At 39.5% G+C, this 23,100-nt stretch overlaps 1 protein-coding gene and 1 long non-coding RNA gene across 4 annotated transcripts in view; one reads left to right on the top strand and one right to left on the bottom strand.

Annotated features, from left to right (window-relative positions):
* Micu2 (mitochondrial calcium uptake 2) overlaps positions 1–15,791 on the bottom strand; it is a 95,175-nt gene extending 79,384 nt beyond the window's left edge. For 2 of the 3 annotated variants that reach the window (XM_070003117.1, XM_070003119.1), the window contains exon 1: positions 15,577–15,791. In XM_070003117.1, the coding sequence (XP_069859218.1) occupies positions 15,577–15,786 (210 nt within the window). In that variant the 5' untranslated portion in view covers positions 15,787–15,791. The remainder of the gene's footprint in view (positions 1–15,576) is intronic. The other variant, XM_070003118.1, reaches the window with a different exon arrangement.
* Positions 15,792–15,913: 122 nt separating this feature from the next.
* Positions 15,914–23,100, top strand: part of LOC138813572 (uncharacterized) — a 28,846-nt gene continuing 21,659 nt past the window's right edge. The window contains exon 1 of the long non-coding RNA XR_011367853.1: positions 15,914–16,050. This is a non-coding gene — a long non-coding RNA (uncharacterized lncRNA). The remainder of the gene's footprint in view (positions 16,051–23,100) is intronic.

Genomic DNA, 23,100 nt, shown 5'->3' with positions numbered 1-23,100 from the left:
GAAGTGTTGTGGCTCAAAGTGGCAGAGCACAGCTTTGAGTGAAAAAGATCAGCAACATTGCCCAGGCAATGCCGGAGTTCAAGCCCCACAACTGACAAAAAAATAAAAATAAAAAATAAAAATAAATCCTTACGAAGCTGTCCAAAGGAGTTGCATTTAACATATCTTCTCATACCCTAAAGTATCATAAGTAGCAATATTAATTAAGTCATGTTTTTCTCAAGACATGACTGAATTACTTTAGCTTATTTTCCTTCACAGGATACTATACTTCTCTTTCTATAGTTAATCAACATAAACTTATTTAATAAATATGTATCTTAAGACCAACTATTTTTTTTTTTACCAAGATAACAGGTATTCCTCAACTATTGTACTGAGATTAAAATGAATGAAGAAAATTTGCTTCCTAGTAGAGAGGCATTATAGAAGGTTTTGTTGGAAAAGACATATGAAAGAACAAGTAGCATTTAGCATACGCGTGTGTCCCACAAGGATAGATTTCAAACTCTGGAAATTATTTTTTTCAGGTTATTTATCAACCATGACATTCTGAGTTTTACATTTCACAAGGAGATATGCATCACTAGTAACTTTCAAGATTATACAATTAACGTTAAATAGAAAACTAGTAACAGGTCTGGTATAAATAAATGTATCTGGATCATGATCTTTGGGCAGCTGAGAAATAACTGCATAGCAGTAATAAGGAACTTTTGTGACAGAAGCTATGATCTAATTTCAGGAATCTTATATACCATGCAAAAAGATCTTCTGGAAACTGAGAGCTTTAAGGAAGCCTGGGGAAAGTGCTGCTGTCAGAGGGCTGAGTCATAAACACAGGGAGCCACTAAGGATAACAATATTCAGGATATTGTTTCCTGCACTACATGATGCAGTATGAAGCAAAGAAGGGATGGATTAAAGGATTCCAGTCCTTCCTCCCTTGCCTTCTTAAGAACAGCTGCAGCCTGTATCCGAATGTACCTCATAGTTTGGGACTGCATAAGCAAAGTGATTCATTCACAGATTATTTTGCCATGCTTTGCCTCATGCTCCCACATTCTCTGTGACCCACTCTGAATGCCATCTCCCAAGCCCCAGCAGATGGCTGTCACCTCCATTTGCTTCCTCAGTTTAACAGAAATGCAGCAAGGATGGCTGTGCAAAGCTGTGGCTCAAGGTGGACAGCAGTTTGCCTATCACACTCCCTTAAGATACATGCCCTAATCCCATGCAAAATTTGGTTAAAGATTGAAATTATTTTTAAAAACCTGCAATGAATGTTGACTCCACATAAGTGAGATTTTTATCCAAAATAAAACAGAACAAAATCTTTTTAAACTTCAGGTAAATGAAAAGATAATGAAATCTTTAATAGAGGAGCAGATTTACAATTTCCTATTAAAAACAAAAGCTGTATTTCTTTTAAAAATTCCAGACCTGGAAGTTTGGCTTAAGAGGTAGAACATCAGCCATAAGTAAAAAAAGCTAAGTGAGAGGGTAAAGTCTTGAATTCAACTTCCAGTTCTGTCTGTCTATCTGTCTGCTCTCTTTCTCCCTCCCACCTTTCTCTCTTCTTCTCTCAAATTCCACTTTTTCATGAATAGGTGTTTGTTCAAAACAAACATACCAGTTTCAAATGCCAACCTTATTTTTGATCCTTGCTGACATGACTTCCCTAAAACTAGTCTGAATTGTTGGGGTATCTTTAACCTCAGTGTTCACTTGGCTGCCTTTGATCAGCATCAGTAAATCTTTCAAAAGACAGAGCAAGACTTGCTTCTGATTGTAATGGAAACATTTCACAAGGAGAAGCTTGCAATACAGTTAATTACTTCTTGTCCCCTTTCTCATTTGCTAACTTATTAAAAGTTAGTTCTGGTATTTACCTCTTTTAGAAGTCCTTCCTGGAGTACCTATTTGGGTTAGGTGTTTACTCCATGAGCATACAGAACCTGAGTGCATTTCAAACAAAGCTCTCATAACCCACTACCAGAAATGTATCTTACTACATTGTTTCTCAAGAACAGAAAGTACCTTTGGCTTTGAGTCTTCAGTTCCTAATTTATATTTATTATGATTAAATGTGTGTATGTGTTAAAGCATGGCATTGAGGTTGGAGGTGTGGCTCAGTTGTTAAGAGTGCCAGCCAAAGAGTGAATGCGTTGGGTACCAAGTCAAGTCCTGGTCTCAGACCAAAAACCCCCAAAAGTATGCCATGAATGAATGGATCTTTATGAATGGGAATCATTCCAAATTCAAACTGTAAATTAAAAATAATTTTAAAAGATTCCAGTCTTAGGACAAAGATGAAAACATTTGGTTTTTATGCTTGCATATTTTAAACCTCACTAACAATTTCTGAAAAGATCTTTAGGTACCTAGGTGTATGCTATACTATGTGCAATTTCACTAACTATGCATATGATCCCTTTCTCCTTTTATTATAACTACAAATTACTGCATACTGCTAATTACTGTAGGCCTTAAATATGCCTTAATAATAAGGGGAAAGAGGCAAAGCTATTGACAGGTGCTGGTTAATAAAACAAAGGGCTCAGCCTGATTGTTTGCCTAGCACAGAAACCATGGCATCTCTCAGAAACAGAATGCTCTGAAACTGGATTACACCAGCTGTTTCACTCCCTCCTATAAAAATATGAATGAAGGATCGGATGGATTTCAGCCTTCTACTATGGTTGGTTTAGTTTTTAGTTGATTTTAGTTTTGCTTCATATTGGAATCACTGACACTATAATACAGTACTTTTAAAACAAAATTTTACTACTTAAGTACATCTGAAAAAAAGGATCAGAAGATGAGCCAACTATTTTACTAAAACAGGCAATATACTAGCAAAGGCACAGGGTGTGGCCCAAATGATAGCATACTTGCCAGTAAACCACAGGCTCTGAGTTCAAACCCAGTATCTCCAAAAGTAAATAAATAAAAGCTTAATTCCAGCAGCTTTGTTGTTTGAGTATAAAATATTATAATGCTTGTCCTAGCAAGCGTACTAATATACATGTTATTCTTTTAGCTTATGAAATAAATCACTAGTAAATAAAAGTAATACATAAGTTTCACAATATGAAAATACATAGAATTATATAATATTTTGTAAAATTACTTTTTTTTAATGCCAGTCCTCGGGCTTGAACTCAGGGCCTGGACTCTGTCCCTGAGGCTCTCTGTGCTCAGGCTAGTGCTCTACCACTTGAGTAACAGTGCCACTTCCAGCTTTTTCTGTTTATATGGTACAGAGGAATCCAATGCAGGGGTTCATGCATGTTAGGCAAGCACTCTACCACCAAGCCACATTCCCAGCCCTCAAATTAATTTTTTTATTCAAGCAAAGCTGTATATCTGTTACCTATAAGATGTAAAGTAAGGGGCTGGGAAGGTGGCTTAGTGGTAGAGTGCTTGCCTTGCATGCATGAGACCCTGGGTTCGATTCCTCAGCACCACATAAGCAAAAAAAAGTCAGAAGAGGTGCTGTGGCTCAAGTGGTAGAGTAACAGCCTTGAGCTGAAGAGCTGAGGGACAGTGTCCAGGCCCAGAGTTCACACCCCACAACCAGCCAAAAAAAAAAGATGTAAAGTAAGTAATTTAAGGCCTGGCAAGGATTTCCAAAACTTGTTTCTACTTTTACTTCATTCTTCTAAGTATATTTTATAGCAAGATAACCATGCTTTTATTTTAAATTCCAAAGAAATTTGCAGAACAATTCCTGAAAAACCAAACAGATCTGTGTAAGGTAGTACTAAGTATAGCTAAAGTAAAACAACAGTCAAATAAGTGAAACAGAATTTTCCACTTTAAATTTCAACTGCCATGTCTGCTAGATCAAGAGTTGATTTTTACCTTTAGCTGTTTCTACCTTTTAATGTCTTTTACTATAATGGGTGTTAAACAGGGAAATGTAAAACTATGTCAATCACATCCCAAGTTAGCTAAGTTCCCAACTTTGTTTTTGTTTCTCATATAAGATTTTTAAACTTTCAGGAGTCAAAACGAAGATTTTTCTTTAACATGTATCCAAAGTGTCATATATGGTATAGACTGCCACTTCTAGCCTTTTCTGTTTATGTGGTGCTGAGGAATCAAATCCAGGGCTTCATGCATGCGAGGCAAGCACTTTACCTCTAAGCCACATTCTCAGTCTCTAACAAAGCAATTTTTGAATACAATGCATCTTGATTAATGTCATCCACTGGCTATCTTTAAAAATTTAAAAGAAAAAAAAAATCCTCAGCTGTGGCTCTTGCTACAGTAATCCCAGCTACTCAGGAAGCTGAGACTTGAGGATTGCAGCTGGAAGCTAGCCCAGGCAGGAAAGTTCATGAGACTCTTATCTCTCCAATTAAGCACCAAAAAAGCTGGAAGTGGAACTGTGTCTCAAGTGGTAGAATGCTATCCTTGAGCACAAAAGCTCAGGCAAAGTGTCCAGGCCCTGAGTTCAAGCCCCAGAACTGGCACAGATAACTAACTAACTAAATAAATAAATGTTCAAAAATGTTGACTTAACCTATCCTACATATATTTGTATAATTCTAATTTTCATCTTCTTTACTTGTTTTTTGGTTTTGTTTTGATGAGATAGCCAGTCAACTTCCTTCCCCACTTCTCTATATAAGGGTGACAAATATCACTGTAAGTATAATAAATACAGATTTAGTAAAGAAGTATTAAAGAGAAATACAGTTAGAGCCTAGAGAACAAGGCTACAGTGACAAGGCACATTGTAAAGAGTAAGCACAGCTCACTTTCACTATACTAACACTATTTGGGACAACCATTATTATTTTGAGCTTTAGAGCTAAAAGTATGATTTCTATAATATGAAAGAACAATGGTGAACTAAGAACTAGATTTCTAGCTCATATTTGACATTTTCCTTAATCTTTAAACAGATTGTAAATCTGTTTGAGAATATTAAGTGTCCTTTCTTAGAAATAGTACATACACATTTTCCATATGACTTTAGGGGTTCTCACACTGGAATTACAGTCACATAGTGTGAGGATAAAAGTCTTGAACTCTGGGCCTGTGTGCTGTCTCTTAGCTTTTTACTCAGGGCTGGTACTTTATCCCTCGAGCCACAACTCCACTTCTGGCTTTTTAGTGGTTAATTGGCGATAAGAGTCTCATGGACTTTCTTGCCTGGGCTGACTTCAAACTGCAATCCTCAGATCTCAGCCTTGTGAGTCTCTCTTGTTTTGAGACAGGATTTTACCACATAGCTTAGACTGGTCTAAAACATAATATAGCTTAGCTAGCTTGGAATGTAATACTCCTGCCTCAGCCTCCCATTTTGGAAGGATTACAGGTTTGCCATGCCTGCTTTCTTGCAAGATTTTTTTTGCCAGTCGTGGAGCCTGAACTCAGGGCCTGGGTGCTGTCCCTCAGCTCTTCAGTTCAAAGCAAGCGCTCTACCACTTGAGACACAGAGCCACTTCCGACTTGTTCTGCTTATGTGGTGCTGAGGAATTGAACCCAGGGTCTCATGCATGCAAGGCAAGCACTCTACCACTGAGCCACTTCCCAGCCTCTCTTGCAAGATTTTAAATGATTTTTATTTCTTTTTTAAAGAAACCATTCTACTCTATACTTAGCACCTCAAAGTCAAACAGTAACTAGTCTTTTCAAGTCAAGTACGAGGCAGATGGTTTTCAAATGCTTCTTGTTGATTTCCCCTCTAAAATTTCATAATACATAAATGTTCAGTAAGAAAAAAAAGCTGCTAGACATGGTAGGACACATTGATGTTGAAGTCTTAATTAAAAAACAAAATAGTTACCCCAGTTAGAATGGCTATAGTCAAGAAATCCAGTAACAACAGATGTTGGAGGGGATGTGGCCATGGGGAAAATTATTGCACTGTTGGTGGGAGTGTAAACTTATTCAACCACTCTGGAAAGCAGTATGGAAGTTCCTCAAAAGACTACACACAGAGCTCCCCTACGACCAGTAATCCCACTTCTGGGCATTTACCCAAATGATCACAAACAAGAGCATACTAAAGCTACTAGCACGATTGTGTTTGTCACAGCATTATTCACCATAGCTAAGATATGGAACCAATCCAGATGACCCTCAGTAGATGAATGGATCAAGAAAATGTGATATATAAATACAATGGAATTATAGGCTTCCATCAGAAAGAATGACACTGCCCCATTGGTTAGAAAATGGAAAGACCTGGAAAAAATATTAAGTGAAGTAAGCCAAACCCAAAGTAATATAGGTCTCATGGTTTTCCTTATTTGCAATAATTAGTATACGTCTAGGATAATCTTATCAGATGAGCATAGCTCAAAAGCTATGTACATATGACATATAAGATGATGCTAAGCAAAATGAACCCTAAGATATGGACACAAGTTTTTCTTTGTTGTTGTTGTTTTTAATGTACTATGTGGGTTTTGTTGTTGTTGTTTCTTTTGTATCTTCTTCCCCCTATGGTATATCACTGTACTTGATTTTGGTACCCTGCATCTTGCATATACATTTATTTAATTTGGAGAAGGGAAGGGGAATAACAAAATGCTGAAGCAAGGACACAGGATGACCCATTGCAACAATGATACTCACAAAATACTCTGTTGGAAATGAACTTTACAACTTTGGGGGAGGGGGGAGAAGTAAGGGAGGAGGGAAGAGAAGGGATAGTAGGAGGAAAAAAAAGGAAGGGGTAATAATGCTTGATAAGAAATGTATTCATTACCTTCCTCATGTAACTAACCCCTCTGTACAACATCTGTACAATAAAATAAAATTAAAAAATAGTTGTAGTATTAAATAAATCAATCTAACTTCAATCACTGGAAAACTATTAGTAATGAGTTTCTGGAAAAACTGTGTCTCTAAAACACTTTAAACTACAGATTGTCCTTTTTCTATTGCAGTCCTGAAGGTCAACCCTCGATGGTTCTTCATTATCATTCTTCACTGGCTTACCATCACAGTATCTTACTTAGTGTCTGAGAGTAAGAACTACTAGAAATGCCTTCTATATGTATATATGTATACATATATATATAAACATATGTAAGATGCAGAATCAGTTATCCTTTGAGAATGAGCTGAACCTTTGGGAAATACTCATCTGTTTACTGTTTTGCCTCTTAAGTAAGGCAGTCACAACCCCATCTCTGTGGCACTCACTGAAGCTATACATAAAGGGGCACTACACCACTAAATAGCAGGTACCCTGACCTGGATTCAGTCTTGGAGCCATTCTAGAAATACCCAGGACTATGGATTTGAAGGGATGCAAAGAAACCTTACTAGAGATCTGCTTCTGATTTAAGCTGGTTCTTCATTGAGCAATTATGACCAAATAAAACTGAAAAGAAAGGTTTTTAAAACACTTAATAGTGTGATTTAATCTCTTGGTATTTGTACTGTATGCACAAAAATATTGAAACCAGCCCATTTATAACTTTTTTTTAGTATAGTTCTTTATTATGCATACTAGGTAGAGAATGAGAAAAACTATATAATCACCAATAGTGGATACAGTATGCCCTTCTTATTTTGCTTTGAAAAATCTAGATCAATTTGTGAAAATGTTTTCTGGCTTTCAGAGTTAAAAAGTTAAAAGTTAAAAAGTTAAAAAATAGTTGATATTTCTAGGGGATTTACCAGCTAAGCACTAATAAGGGACTGAGAACAATGATGCCTAGGACCCTAAGCTACGAGGTTTCTAATATATATTCAGTACATAATACACAGGCGGAAAAATTTAGGATTTTTAAGTCCTTTCTTGCTTGCCTGCTTGCTTTTTGTTGGTCATCAGGCTTAAACTCAGGGCCTGGGAGCTATCCCTGAACATTTTTACTCAAGGGTACTGCTCTACCACTTCAGACTGTAGCACCACTTCTGGTTTTCTGATGGTTAACTGTAGATAAAAGTCTCACAGACTTTCCTGTCTGGGGTGGCTTTGAACTCTGATCCTCAGATCTCAGCCTCCTGAGTAGCTAGGATTACAGGTGTAAGCCTAGAATTACAGGTATGATCTACCAACACCCAGCTAAGGCCATATTCTTAATAAGTGGTAATCACAACTTCTGTCCTACATAAAACATTCGTAGAACTTTCACAGATGTCAACAGACATACGGACTATATAGACTATACTGTACTAAAAGTATATCTGATTAAATACTATTTTTATAATGAAATTACAGAAAAATATAGAACCGTTTAATAACCTTTTTATAGAAAATAGGTTATTAGCAAACCATTTTTCTATTCATTCACTAAATATTTACATTATGAATATCTTTTATATTCATATACTGCTACCATTAATGGTTTAGGATATGTTTATGCAAACAAACAAACAAACAAACAAACAAACCAAATTCCCAGCAACAGAAGCACTTACTACAGCCACTGTTTCCTAAAACATATGGTTTATAAAATAAGAGCAAAAAGCACTGACTTTTTGTTTGGGTTCAGTTAAACAAATGTAACTGGAAAAAGAAAGATTAAAATACTCTTCTGCTTTTATATTACAATTTGCTTTTTCCCTCCTGGCCCCCAGAAAAGTGCCTCCAGAGATTTACAGTAGGCTATGTTAAGTACTGTACTATTACACAAAGCAGGAAAGTAAGACAGCCTTTCATTCATAAGGGACAAATAGCTATGCCAAAAGCACAAATTACCTGTAATTACAAAGTATAACTTAGTCATCTTTCTTTTCATAATCTTGCTATTTACACACTTTGATTTTTTACTTCCATTTGGGCTTATTAACATCAAAGCTTTGTCATCACTTACCTATTTCCACAGACATTTTTACCCGAGGCAAAAGTAAAAACAGAAAAAAATAAAAACCCAAACCCAAACTTCTTTGCATTCTTGCTTTACTGTTGAAAGAAAGTTTTAACTCTTCATTGGGCATATAATATTTCATAGTCACTAAACTCCTGCAGTTTGCTATAAAGTTTATTATCCTTCAAATACCAATTTTAAGTGACTATTATGAAACCTAATGCACTGCACACAAATATGCTAGCAATATATTCCAATAAGTTCCAACTTTACTCACAGTTAATGCCTTAATGTCCTTTTCCCCCCTTTTCACAAAAACAATCACCATAAATATAGGCAATTTGAAATAAAAGAAAGCAATACCATTTAAAACTATAAACTGTTTAGGGCTCTATTTATTAATTTTTAAATAATCATTGATATATAGTGGAAAGAGTGTTCTATATTCAGCAGTATTTTTTTTTTTTTTTGCCAGTCCTGGTGCTTGAACTCAGGGCCTGGGCACTGTCTCCGAGCTTCTTTTGCTCAAGGCTAGCACTCTATCACTTGAGCCACAGCACCACTTCTGGCCTTTTCTGTTTATGTACTGAGGAATTGAACCCGGGGCTTTATGCATGCTAAGCAAACACTCTACCACTTAGCCACACTCCCAGCCCTATATATTTTAATACTGTATTCCTTTTTCTTTTTTTTCTTTTGCTGATCCTGGGGCTTGAACTCAGGGCCTGGGTGCTGTCCCAGAGGCTCTTTTTGCTCAAGGCTAGGGCTCTACCACTTGAGCCACAGCACCACGTCTGCCTTTTTCTGAGTAGTTTACTGGAGAAAAGAGTCTCACAGACCTTTCTGTTTGTGCTGGCTTGGAATAGAGATCCTTAGATCTCAGCCTACTGAGTAGCTAGGATAACAGGTGTGAGACACCAGTGCCCAGCTTATTTTAATCTTCTCTATGGTCTATACTTATTACTCTCATTTTCCTACTTTCTTCTCCATTTAAAACTTGTTACTTGCGGTTGAAGGCATGATTCAGGTGATAAGAGTGCCAGCCCATGAGTGAAAGCAAGCATCAGATACTGAGTTCAAGTTCAAGTCTCAGTCTCAGGTAAAAAAGAAAATGAAATAAAGAAATAAAACCCTGCAGCATCACATACAGCTACCTGAGTGGTTAGAAGCATGAGGACCTTGATTTCAGTGCACCCTGGGCAAAGGGACCAAGACTTGTCTCAAGAACAAAATAGAAACATGAGCTGGGAGATATGGCTCAACTTGATGAGTATTTGCCTACTAAGTTCTAGGCTGTGGATCCAAACCATGATACTACAAGATAAACCACCAAATAAAATACCGAACTCGTAGTGTTTTTCCAGACCACTTATATATTTCTAGTACTACAGTCAGCATAAATAAACATTTGAACAATGCACACGGGAAATGATCGAATTTAACACAGGTAGAGATGATGTTTATTTTTACCTTATCTTAGACAAATTAACTGTCATTCTGTGTTATCTAAGGCAAAAGCTTTCTTCTCTTAGCTGAGGTAGTCAAGAATTAGCTGTACCTCCTCTTCATTTTTCTTTTTGCCAGGAACAAGGGAAGTAAGGCACAGCATGTCCAATGCATAGCTTTCAGAAGACTGAGAGACCAGGTATTAACATAAATTGTGGTGGTAATGGAGTGAAATCCTTTGGCTAAAAACTCAAAACTCCTGAGTCCAAGCAAATATAAGTAAATTTTTAAAAAGTGGAGAAAATAAAGTCCTATGATGCCTAAAAGTTTCTTCCCATAAAACATTTATTAATTACTGAGTATAATGTACTTTTTAAACTTTGCAATGAAGAAACCTGGGACATATCTTCTTACGATATGGTAAAAATAAATATTATTATAGAACTCTACATCATGTGCTTTCTGATATACTGTAATGAAAAAAACCCATAAAGCCCAGGTACAGTGGCTCCTATCTGGAATTCCAGGTACTTGGGAGGCAGCATTGGGAGGATCATAGTTCAAGGCTAGCTGAGGCAAAAAGACTCCATTTCAACCAATTAGCAGCTGGGTATATCATCCCAGCTGGGATGAGGACAGCCCCAGGAAAAAAGGGAGACCCTACCTGAAAAAGAATCTACAGCAAAAAAGGTTAGAGGTATATATACTCATCTAGAATGTACTTTTAAAACATTTGAGTCAAAGACAGGAAGAGGGGGAGAATGCAGTCATAAAATTCAATGCATATTCTACAAAATTGATGCATTTTTCATAAACTGCTTTGTTGATTAGCAATGCCTTTGTATACTACTTAAATTTTTAAAAAGTGCATGCTAGTAAGAATGCATGCTCAAACACCAGTATTACTAAAAAAAGAAAACAAAGCATACAGAACAAACTCATACTGTTCCAGATAAAGATGTATACATAAATCATGAGAAAACATCAACCAAAGTGGCTCCAAGTCATGCAATGATCTGATTTCCAGACACCACTTACACTCATTTTAAGTCATTTTCTTCCAAGCTATTCCCTTTACTGCAACACTGTTTTAGCTTTCTGCCCAATATATTCCCAATCACAATACTGTTGAATCATTCCTCCAGGAAACCAACACTGTATTAGGTGATCTTGCATAACACTTCCACAGCACTCAACATGAGTGTGTGTATGTGTTGGTCGTGGGGTTTGAACTCATGGCCTGGGTGCTGTCCCTGAGCTCTTTAACTAAAGGCTTGTGCTCTACCACTTTGAGCCACACTGCCACTTCCCCAAACCATGTATTTACACTGTATTCAAACTACCTTCTCCAAGTAAACTGTAATTCTGTAGTCATATAAGCTGTCTTCTTACACTCCCCCATCTCCCCACTTTGTGTATACAGCCTGGCAAACAGTAGGATTTCAATAATGGTAGAAAGAAGAAAAAAAAGAAAGGAGACCCAACTAATCTGACGTCCCTGCCTGGAATTCTATGCTTAATTCCTGAATGACTTTCACAACTGCAAGCTGTGATCACAGAGAGGATAAAAGCATAATAATATTAATATAAAATATATAAATACAACATATTATTCATATATATCATATATAAATATATAATTAATATAAATTCACCCTTTATAAAAAATCATTTGTAGTCTGATGACTGAATGTGAAGGCCATTATCAGTATTATTATAGATTCTTGATACTAAGTAAAATAATTATAACCATACTAATGAACAAAACAAAACTGTATCAAAAGATAAAGAATTATCACTAATCATTTTTTATCTATTTTAAGAATTCTCAACTATGCACATATGCTTCCCAAAGTAGATGGTGGAAGATTAACAGTAACTACCCCTCTTCCCTCCCCCAACTAAATACACACCTTTTAGAGAAATCCATCATTCACTTAGCTGGAGGAAGAGTTTCCAAGGTATAGCTACACTAAACAACCTAGTATTTAGCTACTGTTGCTGACAGGATCTGTACATTATGGTAGTAAAGGAAAACCCAGTGTCTTAAATTGGTCCAAAAAGCAGATCAAGAAAATGTTGTATGAACAGGCATTATAAAACAATTGATAATAAAATAATTATTTTAACAAGGCTTAAAGTTACAAAGTTGCAGATGAGAGGGAAATGAGGGTTAAAGAAAGAATCCAAACTACTCCACTGGGACAGAGATTTTTTTTTTAAGGAGAATCAGGAATTAAAAAATGAAAACAGGCTAGAAAATAGGATGCTGGTGGCTCATAGCTATAATCCTAGCTACTCAGGAAGCTGAAATCTGAAGATTGAGGTTAAAAGCCAGCCCAAGCAGACAAATTCAAGAGGCTCTTAACTCCAATTAACCAGCAAAAAGCTGGAAGTGAAGGTGTGACTCAAGTGGTAGAGGCAGTTATGAGTCAAAAAGCCAAAAGAATTCGTTAAATGGCAAAACAGTCAATACATAACCTAAAATTAAGATAAGTCAGGGAGGGGGTGGGTTGGATGGGGTAGGTAAGGATGTTGAAAGGGGTGATAATAATCAAGATTCACTGTATTCATAAACTATTGGTGAGTGACAACTCCTTTGACAATTACTTAAAGATAATAAAATTATTATTTTTTTAAAGCCAAGTGAGCCAGGCACTGGTAGTTCATACCTATAATCCTAGTCAGGAGGCTGGGATCTGAGGATCACAGTTCAAAGCCAGCCTAGACAGGGAAGTTCATGAGACTCTCATATCCAATTAACCACCCAAAAGTGGAAAATGGGGCTGTGACTCCAGGTGGGAAAGTGCTAACCTTGAGCAAAAAAGCTCATGAACAGTACCCATGTCCTCAGTTCAAGCCCCACAACCACAAAAAACAAAAACAGAAAACAGCCAAGGGAGAGTACAAGGCCTTGGAGTTCAAGCTACAGCTACGGTACTAGCACCAAACAAACAAAAGAACTAGGCTAGAAGTGGAAGAGGGTAGAACAAAACAAAGCAAAACAATCCAATGAGGTGGTGAAGTGAAGTAAGAGTCTACAATTAGAAAAATGGGGATTAGACACATGTTCTGGGAACAATGAATAAAATCACCTTGGTTGAGAGGTATCTGAGTAGTGACAGTTCTGAATATGACTACAGGGACTGGGGATACTAAGTGGGTGAGCAACCACCCACAGGTGGGTTCTATCACTAGTAGCAGGGAAAAAAAAGTAGACTATACTCAAGGCCGAGTGAGGTATAAATGATTCCCAAAGAAAGGTACATTGTGTAGTAGAGTAGAACTGTGGGAAGATTAACTAGGGCCCTAACTAGCAAGGGGTTGACCCTGTGAGATTAAAAGCAGAGAAACCAACTTAACTAACAAAAATGCTATAAAACTCTAGAATCTAGCCAGGCACTAGTAGCTCATGTCTGTAATCTCAGGGAGCTGAGATCTAAGGATCACTGCTCTAAGCCTGCCTAGGCAGGAAAGTCTGTGAGGCTGTTATCTCAAATTACCAAAAAAACAGAAATGGAGCTGTGGTATGAATCATATGGACTTTTCTGCCAAGTTGGTTTTGAATCTCGAACCTAAGATCTTAGCCTATTGAGTAGCTAGGATTACAAGCATGAGCCACCAGTGCCTGGCTTCCCTTGAGTTTTTATTACAAATAAAAACCTAACAAATAAAGCAAAATAAAATGCTTTTATGTTCCAGAAAACACATATTAACACTAAAATATCTACACAGTATTTTGTAAGTAGTCTTTCAAATTGTTAAAAGTCGATACGTGTAAATTCCCTACCAATTAAGGAACTGCATGTTTACATTTCACAGATGATTTTTTTTTTGCTTAATACATTGGGTCCATTAAACATTAGGCTTTATAATCATGTAATATTCCTTAGAGTGGATGATATCTGGAAGTTATCAACTGCTTATTTTGGTGCTAGTACTGGGGCTTGAATTCAGGGCCTTGTCTCACTTGAGTTTTTTGTTTTTGCTTAAAACTGGTGCTCTACACTTGAGCCACAGCTCTACTTTGGGCTTTTTGCTGCTTAATGGGAGATAAAAGTCTCACAGACTTTTTCTGTTTGGGCTGGTGGGCTAGCTTTGAACCATGTTCTTCACATCTCAGTGAGTTTGAGTAGCTAAGATTACAGGGGTATGAGTCAGTAATGCCTGGTGAACTGCTTAAGTTTTTAAAAAAATATTGTTATTATGCAGGTGATATACTGAGTGCTTATAGTTACAGAAGTCAGCTAATGAGTACATTTCTTCTTGGATAATGTCACTCCTTCCTTTGTTCTCTCACAGCCAACCTCTTAATTTTTACAGATTGATTTTCATTACTAACAACAACAACAAAATATCTGGTAGTAGGCCAACTCGACCAAACTATCCAAAGTGGGTGTCAACTTTTAAAGGTTAACAGATGTGTGTGTGTGCGTGTGTGTGTATGTGTTGTGGGGTATAAGACGAACATACCTGCAGATCATAAACCCACCTTTTTTGGGGGGTGAGGGAGTCAGTCTTGGCGCTTGAACTCGGGGGACAGGGCATTGCCGTTGAGCTTCCTCCCGACCCCTCAAGACTAGCGATCCAACACTAGAGTCACACTTCCACCTCCGGCTTTTTTTTTTTTTTTTTGGTGGTTAATTTAAGAGTTAAAGAGTCTCACGACTGGGGCTGGAAGGTGGCTCAGTGGTAGAGCCCTTGCCTTGCATGCATGAGGCCCTGGGTTCGATTCCTCAGCACCACATAAGCAAAAAGAAAAAAGCCGGAAGTGGCACTGTGGCTCAAGTGGTAGAGCGCTAGCCTTGAGCTGAAGAGCTGAGGGACAGCGCCCAGGCCCAGAGTTCAGGCCCCACGACCGGACCCCCAAAAAAAAAAAAAAAAAGAGTCTCACGACTATCCTAGCCCGGCTGGCTCTGAACCCCACTCTTCAGATCTCAGTGCCCTGAGTAGCTAGGATGACAGGCTTGAGCCCGGGGGGCTCCGGGTACAAACCCATTTCTCTAACCAGGTGGGAAGCAGCGCTTGCAGCAGCCAGAGATGCTAAAAAAAAAAAAAAAAAAAAAAAAAAAAAAAAAAAGGCACAGCACAACTCAACTTACAGGGGTGCATTTCCCCCGCCCCCCGCCTGACCTCCAGCCCAGGCCTGACCTGCCTGTCACCAGCCTCAGATGCCCGGGGTGGGCCGCCGGAAGGGGAGGGAGGAGCCCGAGGTCCGCAGGGGGAAAGCCCCGCCCCCAGCGGGCCAGCGCCGGGCCGAGGGGAGGGAGGGCGGGACCCCTCCCGCCAGGGGCGTCGAAGGAGGGCGGGGCCTGGGTGGGCCGGCGGGGAGGGCCGAGCCCCCTACCTGTGCTAACGCCGGGAGGCTGCCCTCGCGCGCCGCCACGCTCACGCGGCCGTGATGCCAGGCTGCTCCGGCCCCTGCCAGGGCCATTCCAGCCACAGCCGCTGCCAAAGTGCCCCGGGTCGGCACGCCGCGTCGACCCGCCGCGAGCCCGCGCCGCAGCCTGTGGCCCCAGGCCACGAGCCAAGAGGTCTGCCTCGCAGCCGCCGCCATGTTTGCGGAAGTGCTGTGGCCCCCCCCCCGCGCCCCGCCCCCTACCGCTCAGGATGTGGGCACGCCCCCTGCGGCCCAGCTCTCGCGAGATGTGGGCGTGCGTGCCGGCCGGACTGCCTAGGCGAGGCTCTCCCTGGTGGAAAGGGCCACCTATGGCAGTGAGAGTAAGGTCCTTCACGTGTCAGGTCGCGCGATCTTCCCTTATTTAAGGAAGGCCAGAGAGGGGTCCTACGGGGTAAGAAGCTCTGCAGTGTTGGACTACAGGTGCATAATAGATGATCCAAGGAGCTCCCATTAAGTAGACCAATTAGTAGTTGACTTTTGTGTATTTGTTTTGAGTCTTGGCACCTTTGATCCGCTTAAGGGAAAGTTTGTCATTTCATGGTCAAAGCAGGAACCTGGTGCTTGGTGGGTAGTGTGGGAACTGGGAGGGAAAGCCACCTTTGACAGGCAGAGTGTTAATTCCAATCAAGGATGAGAACCATCCTGGTATGGAATCCCAATCATTGAAGTGGGGGGGGGGGTTGGGACTGGAAAATCCTATGTTTTCCACAATTCTATACTTGCCCTAATTTCCACAAACCTGTCTAGATTAAGACTTTAACAAGATAACACTTTTACACATGTCTATTTATCTATATCATGCTATTCAGAAGTTTATGTAAATAATCTCTAGATGGTTTTTCACCAACCATTTTATTTTGGGTCCGGTCGTGGGGCCTGAACTCTGGGCCTGGACGCTGTCCCTCAGCTCTTCAGCTCAAGGCTAGCGCTCTATCACTTGAGCCACAGCGCCAATTCCGGCTTTTTTCTTTTTGCTTATGTGGTACTGAGGAATCGTACCCAGGGCCTCTCGCATGCAAGGCGTGTGCTCTACCACTGTGCCACCTTCCCAGCCCAGCACCAACCATTTTAAATAACAATCAGGTTGCCTTGCCGATGTTAAACTATCCTTATTAAAGAAAGGGTTCCAGGCACAAGTGGCTCACACCTATAATCCTAGCTACTCAGGAGGATGAGAGCTGAGGATCTCCATTCAAAGCCAGCCCCAGCAGACAAATATGAGAGACTTCATTAACTAGCAAAAAGCTGAAATTAGAGGAATGCCTTAAACAATACAGCTCTAGTTGTAAGTGGAAAAGCTAAGCCAGAAGTCAAGCCCCAGTACTAACAAAGAAAAAGTTTGTATATTCTATAGCTGAAACTTTAAAATAAATTTATTTATACATGAACTGGGTACTGGGGCTTGAACTCATGACCTGGGTCTTAGCTTTTTCACTCAAGGCTTGGCACTATACCACCTGGGCCACAGCTCCACTTCCAGCTTGTTGCTGTTTAATATAGTGAGAGATAAGAGTCTTCCAGACTTCCCTCCTAGGCTACCTCAGAACCATGATCCTCAGATCTTAGCATCTTTAGTAGCTAGGATACAGGAATAAGCCACCAGCACCTTGTTTTAAAATTTATTTTAATTAACACTGCCATTTTAACAGAGCAGTGGCATTAGGTCAATTGGTATTGTTACACAAGCTCATCAACATTCACCTCCAGAATTTTTTCCTTTTCGGAAAACTGGCAAACATTAAAAAAAAAAAAGTGTCCCTTTTCCATATATCTTGTTTGTTCTTTCCTATACTTCCGGTCTTCCCTGTTCTTTTACTTCTGCTAAATCATATTCAATGTCAGCCTTCTGACTAATTTTCTTATGAACTCTCAGACAAAGCCACTTGGTTCCAGGCAGTACTATTTGCTGAATGTTTAAATTCTGTTCCAGCAAAGTATTTGGTGGTTGTTATTACCTCACCTGGGATTAAGAGCTGATGTCAGATGCAACAGTGTACCCACTCATGTCCCTACTACTGGGGAAATATGTTTTCCCCTATTGCAGGTACAACACATCAGTCCTGGAAGTTCTTTGGATAATATAAATAGTTTAGCTGACGCAGACAACTTGGCTTCATTTTGTAGTCTCTGATCTTCCATTCTTTGCTCATCACTTTTCCTGAGTAAATTTAATTAACTTTTTGCTCATTCAGCATCTGATATGTCCCTAGCTACCTGAAGCTTTTAATTGGGCCTGGAGTAATTTGGAGCCCAAGTTGATAGTGCCAAGACACCTGATTGTATAATCCATCACCATCTTAGAGTTTTGCAAATAAACAACAATAACAACAACAAAAAAGCTTTCAGGTAGAATCTAATTTGACCCCTTAATGGAAGTTTTATGAATAAATTAGTTATCCACACTTAGTATGTACCCCTTTCTTTTAGCTGACTTGACTTTAATTTCTTCACTTTTTCCTGGTGGCTGAAATCACTTCTAGTGTGTCTTTCTAGGAAAGAAACCAAGAGATTTGACTCAATGCATACATTTTAAAGCTATCTCAAACCAGGATGATCACGGTGGTTGGGGGCATTGTTGTTTGTCTGTCTCCGTGCTGGTAATGGGGCTTAAACTTAAAGCCTTGGCACTGTCCCTCAGCTTTTTCACTCAAGGCTAGCACTCTACCACTTGGGTGCTTCACTCCCAGCTTTTTGGTGGTTAATTGGAAATAAGGTCTCATGGACTTTTCTGCTCAGGTTGACTTCAAACCTCAATCCTCAGATTCCAGCCTTCTGAATAGCAAGGTGTGAACCACTGACACCTAGGAATTTTAATCTGAGTGTTAATTTCTCATCTGTTAAGAACTCTCACAGTTTATGGAGGGGAGTTTAAATGAGAAAATTTATATGAAGTAACTAACCAAATACTTGGCACTTGGTGGCCTCACAACAGATGTGAATTCATCTTCTCAAGATTTAGCTTATTCTTGTTATGTGATCACAAATGAGCTTGTTGGAAATGTCTGCCAAATCCAGATCACTAGCCTGTGGTAACGTGAGACTTCTTACTTTCTCAGTATCTGGTCTGACCATATGAACTGCTGGTCTGTTTTCGCATTTGCTAACTTTGGCAGTTCTTGGTATGTGTCCTGCTTTCCTAGATTGTGGAGATCTATTTTGTTTCTATCCCTTGATGATTATAGGATTTTTAGGATGTGTTTGGACATCCTAGATGTCTTATCTTACAGTCCAAAATAGATGCTACTCTAATTAGATCACTTGGCATATTTAAGAACAGTCTATTTCTCCCATAATTTGATATCCTTGAGTGGAGGGCAACTGTAGCTTTTTACTCCTCAGACCTAGCAAGTACAGTGCCTAGAATATGTCAGTATATATTAGTCATTTAATAGATACATATATGAAGCAGTGAATAAGTATGTGGCCCAAGGGCCATTGTAGGGTATCTAGTCCCAAATTAGGTAATCAAGGATACAGAAATATATCACACCTTTGGTATAGCTTGTTTTTCAAGACAAATCATTATTTTACTTTGATTACGATAGGTTAGTTATACAAGGAGGGGTTTCATTGTGACATTTCCACACCTGTATGCAATGTATTCTAGTCAATCTCACTCCTCCATCATTTCCCCCTTCTTTGCCTTTCCCAATTTCAAGATGCTTTATGGTGCTATTTTCATACATGCAAACTATATACTTCAATCATATCCACCATCAGTCATGCTCTTTGTCACCTTCCTGCTATTACCTACCAGGCCAATAGAACCCATTTCTCTTTCCCCACTCTGTAACCCCCTATTGATCAACAGGACAAAGCTTGATTTTATTTTTATTAATTTGTTTATGTTTGGCTTGAATGCAGGGCCTGGGCACTATCCCTTAGATTTTTCACCCAAGGCTGGCCCTCTACCACTTGAGCCATATCTCCCCTTTTGGCTTTGTGTTATTTAATTGATGATAAGAGTCTCACAAACTTTCTTCCCTTGGCTGGCTTTGAACCTCAATCCTCAGATTTCAGCCTCCCGAGTAGCTAAGATTATAGCTGTGATCCACCAGTGCCCAGCTAAAGCTTTATTTTAAATGAGTGTCTTTTGCTGAAAACCTTTGAATTTCCTTAGAACATTGTACTTAGTAATTAGTTTTATTTGTTTGTTTTATGTTATGTGCCTGATCCTCTAGAGCTCTCACTTAAGATTTAATGTATACAAACTTTTCTTTTGCAGAGGAAAAACTCTTATAATAGAATAAAACTCTAGCCATCTGAAGTATGAATCTGCCCTGGCAGCTGCTGACATTTTCTAAGCACATTGACTATACTGGTCTTTTTGGGGCTCTAGCTTTGTGCATTTCTTCATCACCAGCTGTAGAGAAAGCCCAAGCTTGGGTGTATTTTCATCTTTGCAGTGTATATATAAACCAATTCCCAAATAAGAAGCAGCTGCTTCTCCAGCTAACACCTAGTCTGTTTTAAATGGCAATTGGGTAGAAGCAGAATGGAAACACGAACAGCTCCAAAATAGGGTGTCTTAATTCATTTAGCCTGTGCTTTTTTTCCTCAAGCAGAGGGGCAGAAGTGATACAGACAAATAAGTAAATAAATAAAAGTTACCCACAAGGATTTTTATTGTCACTGAAAAGGCTAGGCCCAAATTTCAAAACAATTCCTAATTTTATCTAATATTGAGCTGCACAGAAGAGAAAGTACGTGGTTGGGGCAGAAGGGAAAGATGGAAGGGAAGAGAGGAAACTGGGTGTGGGTCTTGGTAGAGTCTGAGGGAGGCCTTCCAAGGTGGGAGAAGGGGTAGGACTAAGGGCCAGGGGAAGACTGGATGCAATGAGGCTTGGAACAGAAGACTGGCCTGGAGTGGCTTGGTGGCCAAAAGGGGACTGTGTAATGATTTCTGCAGTATATATCATCATATGCTTTTTTTTTTTAATGGGGGGGATCAATTATGAGACTTGAACTCGCACTTAGGCTCTGCCTCTGTGCTGTTTTGCTCAAGGCTAGTGCCCTATCACTGAGTCACAGGACCACTTCCAGTTTTTGAGGGGTTAATTGGAGATAAGAGTCTCATGGGGACTTTTCTGCCTGGGTTGGCTTCAAACCATGATCCTCAGATCATAGCCTTCTGATCATAGCTAGGATTACAGGCATGAGCCACTGATGCTTAGCCATCATATGCTTCTTGTTTGTTTGTTTTTTTGGGTCCGGTCATGGGGCCTGAACTCTGGGCCTGGCTGCTGTCCCTCAGCTCTTCAGCTCAAGGCTAGCGCTCTACTACTTGAGCCACAGCGCCACTTCTGGCTTTTTTCTTTTAGCTTATGTGGTGCTGAGGAATCAAACCCAGGGCCTCTGGCATGCAAGGCATGCGTTCTACCACTGAGCCACCTTCCCAGCCCCCCATCATGTGCTTCTTAAAAATAATACACATTTGGAGAAGTGCACTGTTAGGTGATTTCGCTATGTGAACACTGCAGAGTGCTAGATGATGGTATAATACACTACCCATCTGGGCTATAGGGAATATACACACTATGTGTGCCACAAGAGACAAAACCCCACGTGACATTAAATTAAGCATAAGTTAAATGGATGTACCAAAAAGCTGGGGGTAAGTCAGGTTTACTGGAAGTAGTGCTGTGGCTCAAGTGGTAGAATACCACCTTTGAGTGGAAAAAGTTAAGGGTCAATATCCAGGCCCTGGGTTTGAGCGTTAGTACTAGCACATATACCCAAAAAATAATGGTGTAAACAATAGATTGTGAAGTTTCTGTCAGCAAAACAGAGCATACTGTTCACAGTGAACTTTAAAAACTAGAAAATTTAAACTAATAAGAAAAGTATAACATTGTGAATTTATAATCTAGTAATATATTTGTTTATCATCATTATCAAACATTACATATTGTACATAATTGCATGTATTTTTACTTTTTTTGTGTGTGTTTGCTGGCACGGGGGCTTGAACTCAGGACCTGAGTACTGTCCCTAAGCTCTTTTGCTCAACACTAGTGCTCTATCACTTGAGCTACAGCTTCACTTCTGACTTTTTGCTGGTTAATTGGAAATAAGAGTCTTTCCAGACTTTCCTGCCTGGGCTGGCTTTAAATCTCAGATCTCAACCTCCTTAATAGCTAGGATTACAGGCATGAGCCACCAATGCTTGACTCTTGCGTAAATCTTGAAAAACAGAAGTATATTGTAAAGTAACAAGAAAACTATAACATAAGAAATCTGTAAGCCAGTAACATAGTTGCTTATCATTATTATCAAATATTACATATTGTACATTATAGTATATGTTTTTGGGTTTGTTTACACCAGCATACCATGAGCAGTGTGATACAGAACATCATTTAGCTATGATATCACTAAGGTATTAGGAATTTCTTAGCTCCATTATAATCTTCTAGGACCACTGCTGTGAATGGAGCCCATTATGGACTAAGAAAAGACATCCTTATATACCACACGACTATTGTGGAACAGTTGTCAATCCACTTGACCTTTTGCACATTTGACCTTAGACTCTTCATGCCTCTTTCCTCTATTCCTACCCATCTCGTGGCTGATCTCTACATCTCCCACACTTCACCTCATGTTTGTATTTTGTTTGCTTAGACTTTATCTTGGCCTTTCTCACCCATTAATTGACTTCTCTAAATTATTTTCCTATCTTCTGACAGCTAACATGCTGTGTGTGTGTGTGTGTGTGTGTGTGTGTGTGTGTGTGTGTGTGTTTGTGTGTTTAAGTTCTAGAGTTTGAACTCAGGGCCTAGGTACTGTCCCTGAACTTTTGTGCTCAAGACTAGCACTTACCACTTCTTTTTGGTGCTTAATTGGAGATAAGATTCTCATGGACTTTCTTGTCTAGGTTGGCTTTAAACCTTGATCTTCAGGTCTCCACCTCCTGAGAAACTAAGATTATAGGTGTGAGCCATAGGTGGCTAACGAATATTCTTAATTCCATAAGGACGTTTGTCTTGAAGAAAAAGATCAACTATGTCTTCTCACTGAAGACAATCACTATTATATTCTCATAACATCTTTTTTTCTTTTTTCTTTTCTTTTATTATAATGGTTATGAACAGAGGAGTTACAGTTACATAAGTAAGGTAATGGCTACATTTCTTGTCAAACATTGTTACCTCCTCCCTCATTGTCTCCATTTTCCCTCCCCCCTCCCATAACATCTTTTTTTTTTTTTTTTTTTTTTGGTCCGGTCGTGGGGCCTGAACTCTGGGCCTGAGCGCTGTCCCTCAGCTCTTCAGCTCAAGGCTAGCACTCTACCACTTGAGCCACAGCGCCACTTCCGGCTTTTTTCTTTTTGCTTATGTGGTGCTGAGGAATTGAACCCAGGGCCTCAGGCATACAAGGCAAGTGCTCTACCACTGAGCCAACTTCCCAGCCCTCCCATAACATCTTAAAAGAAAACATGGCTGGGCTGGGAAGTGTCTCAGTGGTAGA

Source organism: Dipodomys merriami, unplaced genomic scaffold, assembly GCF_024711535.1.
Source record: "Dipodomys merriami isolate MVZ:Mamm:240054 unplaced genomic scaffold, mDipMer1.0.p SCAF_6, whole genome shotgun sequence".
In the NCBI taxonomy this organism is placed as follows: domain Eukaryota; kingdom Metazoa; phylum Chordata; class Mammalia; order Rodentia; family Heteromyidae; genus Dipodomys; species Dipodomys merriami.
The sequence above is the reverse complement of the archived record's forward strand: the minus strand, read 5'-3'. Positions and strand labels throughout refer to the sequence as shown.